We start from the raw sequence: 6441 nt of genomic DNA, 5'->3' as shown, positions 1-6441 counted from the left end.
AGCACAAACTACAAATAATAATAATAATAATAATAATAATAATAATAATAATAATAATAATAATAATAATAACAACAACGACAATAGTAATAATAATAATAATAATAATAATAATAATAATAATAATAATAATAATAATAATAATAATAACTATAATAATAATAATAATAATAATAAGAGTCAAACTGATTGTCAAACGCTTTTATGGTTTAAATTTAATTTCTTAAGTTATTGTTGCTGTTGTTATCGTTGTTGTATAGAAAATTTGTATTGAAATATTGTTCCAAATAACAATTTAAAAGACATCTTGTGAACATCGTAAAACTAGATAATGTAAATAAAATAGCAAAAAAAAGGGAATGCATAAATATCTGCACACATATTACTCATATCTATGGCATATGTTTGTCATTGTCAAAGCACAACCGATCGCACACACGTGCTTATATTTTATCTCACATTTTGTACTAAAATGGAAAACATATATTGATTCGTGTACAAATATTGTTACGTTATATATGTCAATTTAAACAGCTGCTCATTGCGTGCATAGTGATTCGGTGAGTGATTAATTTTACGTTCTTCTATTGTTACTTCAACGCCATTTTTATAACAAAGTGCTCTGAATTCTTGTATGTGTCCAATTATTGGTGTTGTTTTAAAAACATAATTTCAACATCGTAATGTGCAGCACGTGCTTCCTTTTCGCACATGGCTAATAGGTTTTTGAGGCTATGTACGCACAATGGGTAACTTACACCAGCTGCAAGCACACTTGAAATGATTGGTAGTGCAGCTTTGACAACATTCTCAATTCCTTCAGATGCTACATGTACGGACAGAAATTTTACAAAGGCCTGCAAAGATACCGACACCATGTGAGATTTCATATTCAGTTTCTTTTCGAGATTTTCCTTTGATACATCTAAACGTTCGGAAATATTTTGCATGCTCTTGTCATCAATGCTAAGTTGCTCGCGATAAAACTGATACTCTTGGTACAAAACCGATGCTTCAACTGCTACACCTACGCCAGGTAAGGGAACAAGTGACCCAACACATGCCAACAGAGCTTTAATGTAAACTCGATCCTTTAATACTTTTACTTTTTCATCGATCAAGTTATTCGTTGTAATCGCTAAGGAAAGAATCAAGGTATCCTTTTTGATGCTTGGTGCATTGACAACTAGTGTATCTAGAAGCTTTTCGAAATCATATTTTGTTGGATCATAGTTGTCGACAAGAAATATGTGATCTTGATTTGTTGCAATTTGTGCTCTGTTGAGCTCATCAAATAAACGGTTCTTTAAAAGTGCCAAAAGTGTTTCTTGATTGTGCGTCTGGGGAAAGTCGTGTTTGTTGGACAACACGTCCTCGTCAGTATGTGTCCTGACGAAATAAAACTCTTTACGTTGACTGTGGATTATATTTGCAAACCAAAGATCGTTTTCCTTGAATCGGCCGCTGCACACGATTAGAAAGAAATCGAACTCGGTTAGGTCCTGACCTATCTTGGCAAAATAGCTGTCCCTCGGAAAGTTTGGGGTTCCAATCCCTGGCATGTCGCTAAACACAAGATTTGGATGCAATGGATTCACGTACTTTTCTATTGTCATTGTTGTTTCCATAGATCCTACTGGTGCAGCACCTTCGTCTTCTGCAGTAAGTCCAAGAATGGCATTTATCAAAGAAGATTTTCCAGCTCCGCTATCTCCAACAACAGCGATATTTAGCTTTTTTTCTTTCCAAACATTTAAGTTTTGTTCAATTTTGTTCTGAAATGACGAAACACCGTTTTCTGTAAACGTTTTTGCGTATTCCCGTATATCGGAAATGAGCGATTCTTCTTTGCCGACCTCCATCTGAAAAAAACAACAACAACAAGTTATCCAGATACTGCAAAATTCTTGAGAAACAGAAGAACTGAACAAATTACTAGTTTTATTAAACGTTCCAGTTTCTAATGTTTAAAGTCAATTGTATACCTCAGAAATGCATTTATACAGCCTGTAATTTTATATTTCACCTTCAAACTTAGTTCAATTATAATTTCAGGGTATCCGATTGTAACCAGCAAAAAATATGACATTCAAATTCAGCTTTAATCACCGTCGCGTCTAGAGCAAAATAATATGGACCCTCACCATGGAAAATATGTCTTTATTTAGACAGCTAACTCATGCATATCTATACGAAATTTAAGAAGAATCATTACTTCATTCTCACGGTAGCCTTGTATAAAAATGCGGATCACTTTCAGTGAGAATAAGTCGAAAACAATATTAGCATTATCATCAATAGTTTGTTTTTAAGAAAATACATTTATGCTGTAATTATATTGAAAATGTTTGTACAGTTACATGTTTGTGCTGATTGACTGAATTGAATAAACCTAGTGATCATATAGGTTAATCCATAAGTTGTTAACTATCGCAAATAATGACAAAGTGGAAATACTAATTTATAATTTTACCTTAAATTCTGCGGTTGAGAATGATTGATGTTTACATTTTCCTTCACTTGAAACTTTGGCTTAACAGAGTAAATAGAAAAAAAATAATCATACTTCCACTTTTTGGCGCATTTTGTCAAACATTAACTGCATAACTTCTTGAAAAAATAGCGATATTAGCATTCGATAAAAATACTTACCATTGATAAATGTAAGAGCGAAAACTGGTAGTTTGTGTATTTGATGTTTTGAAGTAAAAAGACTTGCATCAATGTATAAAGTCTTTGAAAATCTGAATGATAAAAGGTTAACCAGTTTTCAAATAACATCTGTATTAGGTTTAAAGTTACGGAACGATACAACATTGGGTTTCAAAGTCCGAATTCAAAGGCCAAATGAATGTCACTTTACAGTTCAATAGTATGCAATTATAAACCATATGTTCTTTTATATACAGACATGTATAACTATTTAATGAATATAAGTGTAGTATACGGTCTATTTAGTTTCCATTGTTTTATTGATAAAACTATTTCTACGTTATAAGAAACTTTAAGTATTTTAATTCTTTCCTTTTCTATTAAAAACAAAATTGTATTTGTAACATTGTTTACAATAAGACTAATGTATTGCGTTTTAATTTTTATGATTTCTCACATATATCTGTATAATCTTCTCGTCTGTCTGCTATAACAATTATATAGCCATATCAGCAGTCGCCAGCCAGGAAATGTACATAAAGAAGTCCAAAGAGCGTTTACATTTCTTGAGATTCACACATTGCTAATAGGTTTAGCACATATACAGTTTTATTAAACACTTGCTTGAAACAGAGGCATTCAGAATACGTATTTGCAATGAATTCTTTTTAAATCTGTGATGATATTCAAAAGGAACATATCATGCATCATTGTTTTAATAATGAACTAATCGGCAAAATACTTTACGTCTGATTACGGTCGGCTTTAACGAATAAATAAGTACAAGTTTAAATCGTCCTACCGTTACAGTTTCGTTGTTTAGCTGGATGTTATTTGAACACGACTAGCAAGAATAACAAAATGAAAGAAACAATTTGTATGTCCAAGAGCATGGTTTATATAACCTTGTTATACTATGTAAAACAATTATTTATTGATCACTGCAATCCCACAGTAAACTATCTTAGCACTGTGCAGAATACAAATGTGATCATAGGTCAGATCAGATAATAGAAAGCAACATACCTGTTACTACAAGTATAAAGCTTTAACATCACCGTAGCTGATATGCTCCTTATTACGAATGCACTGTCAATATGCAATGGTATTCACAGTATCGCATATTGATTAATAAAGAAGGTTCTGGTGAGCACGGGTGTGGATATTTAAAGTATTCAAAATATTGATTGATTCGTACGAAAAGTTCTGTCGGTAAACACTTTATAAAAGAAACGTTATCGTAGTTTTCGCTCCGCCTAAATACACGCCGTGTATTCAAAATCAAGTGCAAGGCCTGAACCAGTCAATCAACTTGACACATCAAAGAAAGCTGACTGCCATAGTCAGCGATTAAGCGTATTATTTTACGTAACCACATTGACTTTACTTCTAGGAGGCGGGCGTATACACCCGCCAATAAACGGTACATTTAAATTTTACATTGGTTTTAGAACAGCCATTTAAATGGCAGCCTAAAATAACGCTCTTTTATGTACTGAAAACCGCCCGATATCAGTTTCAGTCATCGTGCTTTATTGATGGATGAATTCTTTGGCGAACAGTTGTTTTTGAAATTTGGAAAGACTTTAATCAAGACAGGCTATATGGAGGGCTGATTGTAATTTAAATAGTTAAATTTTATCATTGTTGACTTGGTGAAAATTCTTTATCGGAAAAATAACAATACGCACATAGGAAAAAAGGTATGTTTGAAATTTCATATTTCTTCCATTCAACATTTAATCTGAATTAAGAATTCATTTCGTAACAGTATTAAGAAACTGGTTTTTCAATTCTACAGAAGTGCATACAAGACAAAACTCCCGGAGTCTATTTGATGTATGAAATATATTAAGGTAGATGCTTCAAGCAGCAAAGTGTGCATTGCAGTTCACTTGCACTGTTGTACATCTATTATGACCGATTTCTGACCCGGCAGCATGTTTAATACAATTGTACCGTTTGCCTTCCTCCCAGGCGCACTTTATACACAATATGAACCAATATGGACCGTTGAAACAAATGCTCATTGCTCATAGGATGACCCTTGATATGAGAGGGGAGAGTATCACTTAATAAACTAACATTTTAATGCTTCATTTTGAATTGCTCAGGAAGTATATCGCTCTGTACAACAAAATTACTCTTACGTCATTTGTTTGGAAACATTATGGAAAAAATTTCAAGCTGTTTATATATGTGTTTTACTTTGAATCATGTTAAAATGTGTAAAAATTACCATATACATTTTTGCTTGTTATTGTTTAATTGTGCAGCATATTTTATACCATACCCAGATGCTCTTATAAAAGTAACCCAAACGTAAATTAGAAAGATTACATTTAAAATGATAATTGGCACAACACCATAACGAACAAGTGAAGTATTTTTTTTAAAAAGGCACTTACCTTTTTTATACTGGATTGTTACGAACTTGGGCATTTAAACATCATTAAAATGCTGCTTTACTGGAAAAAAAAACAACTTTTCTAATACATGTTGAACATATGAACAGTTGAAATCGGGTGGTTGAAGCAGTGCAATATAGTTTTAAAATTCACTTCAATCTGCAGGTTGACTAAGGAGATTTATTTTGTATAAGATACGAGTTATAGAGAATATGATATTCGCCCCTATGGCAAAGCGGTTTAGTCGTCCACGAGTCATGTTATGTGCGGTTTCTAACCCAGCAATTTATTTTATACATGGAAACCGATTGCCTTCCTGTCGAAATTCAGGAAAAAAATCACGAGTTAAGATGTCGTCACTGAAGCGTTCTCACGAAATCAAATGGCCTGTCTCAAAAAATTTGTAGGATGACAAGCGCTTTTTAATCAAAGGCTTGACTTTACTTTTTACATTGCCTGATTCCTATTTCCTAGCAATATCTATATGTTATATATGTTCTTAATTCTTCCGGGTATTGCATTTTTGCATGAAAAGCATGCACTGCTCAAAACTTTGTAACTTTTAATGTTCGGTTCATCAAAGATACAAGAAAGGTAGGGATCTTTTTTTTGACCGGAAAAAGCAAGTGATAAGGATAAACCTAACCGTTGTCATATAATACACAATTTCATTCAACTCGTTCAAAACATGTGTGAGTAATAGAACATTTTGATATCGTTTAATAAACGGGTGTATTATATGACGAAACGTGACAGTTTAATATATATTTTTATATATATAGTTATATTAACAATGATTATATTTCTTATATTTCAGGATTTCCAAGGCATTTCGACGAAAAATGTTGTCTTTGGTATGCTTCTGTTCTTGTTACCTTTATTTTGATGTTACTGATAAAACAATACGTGTAATGTTTTTTATATCTTTTCAATGTATTGCTCTATGTAAATTTTGCTGTCCGTGCTAACCATTTTGATTTTGTATCCCATATTGAAATGTTCACAATATACACGAAAGTAAGTCAATTTAAAACGGGATAGAAGAGCTCCCATTTAACACGTCAAGGTAACTTTCATAAAAACGTTTTTATGATAGTTATCTTCATTGTAATGCCAGCGATGCTGTTATTGATATTGGCTCTTATGGAGTTATGTGTACAAATGTGACTTCACAAATAAAGCATTCAAGACAAAAAAGTGCGGGCATTCGATACTTACTATCAATTCAAATAAAATCAAATTTACTTTCTATCATATCAACCAACAACAACGACATTACGGCGAAAAATAGTTTGCAAAGAAACAGACAAAGACAAATCATACACATTTTTTAAAAGCGGACCTGGATATAAATCACCTCCGTCCTTAAGTCAATCAAAAT

General features: G+C 32.4%; 1 protein-coding gene across 1 annotated transcript; it reads right to left on the bottom strand.

The window, feature by feature from the left end:
- Window positions 1-226: 226 nt before the first annotated feature.
- LOC128221422 (T-cell-specific guanine nucleotide triphosphate-binding protein 2-like) lies at window positions 227-1862 on the bottom strand. The gene has a single exon (XM_052930034.1). The coding sequence runs from the start codon at window positions 1860-1862 to the stop codon at window positions 645-647; it is 1218 nt and encodes a 405-aa protein (XP_052785994.1). The 3' UTR covers window positions 227-644.
- Between the last annotated feature and the right edge of the window lie 4579 nt (window positions 1863-6441).

The sequence above is a fragment of the Mya arenaria genome, chromosome 16 (assembly GCF_026914265.1).
Source record: "Mya arenaria isolate MELC-2E11 chromosome 16, ASM2691426v1".
NCBI classification, from domain to species: Eukaryota; Metazoa; Mollusca; class Bivalvia; order Myida; family Myidae; genus Mya; species Mya arenaria.
Note: the sequence above shows the minus strand (reverse complement) of the source record. Positions and strands in the feature narration are given on the sequence as shown.

What these genes read in the sequence shown, in the direction of transcription:
- LOC128221422 (XM_052930034.1), bottom strand. Translation starts at nt 1,862, where the DNA reads ATGGAGGTCGGCAAAGAAGAATCGCTCATTTCCGATATACGGGAATAC.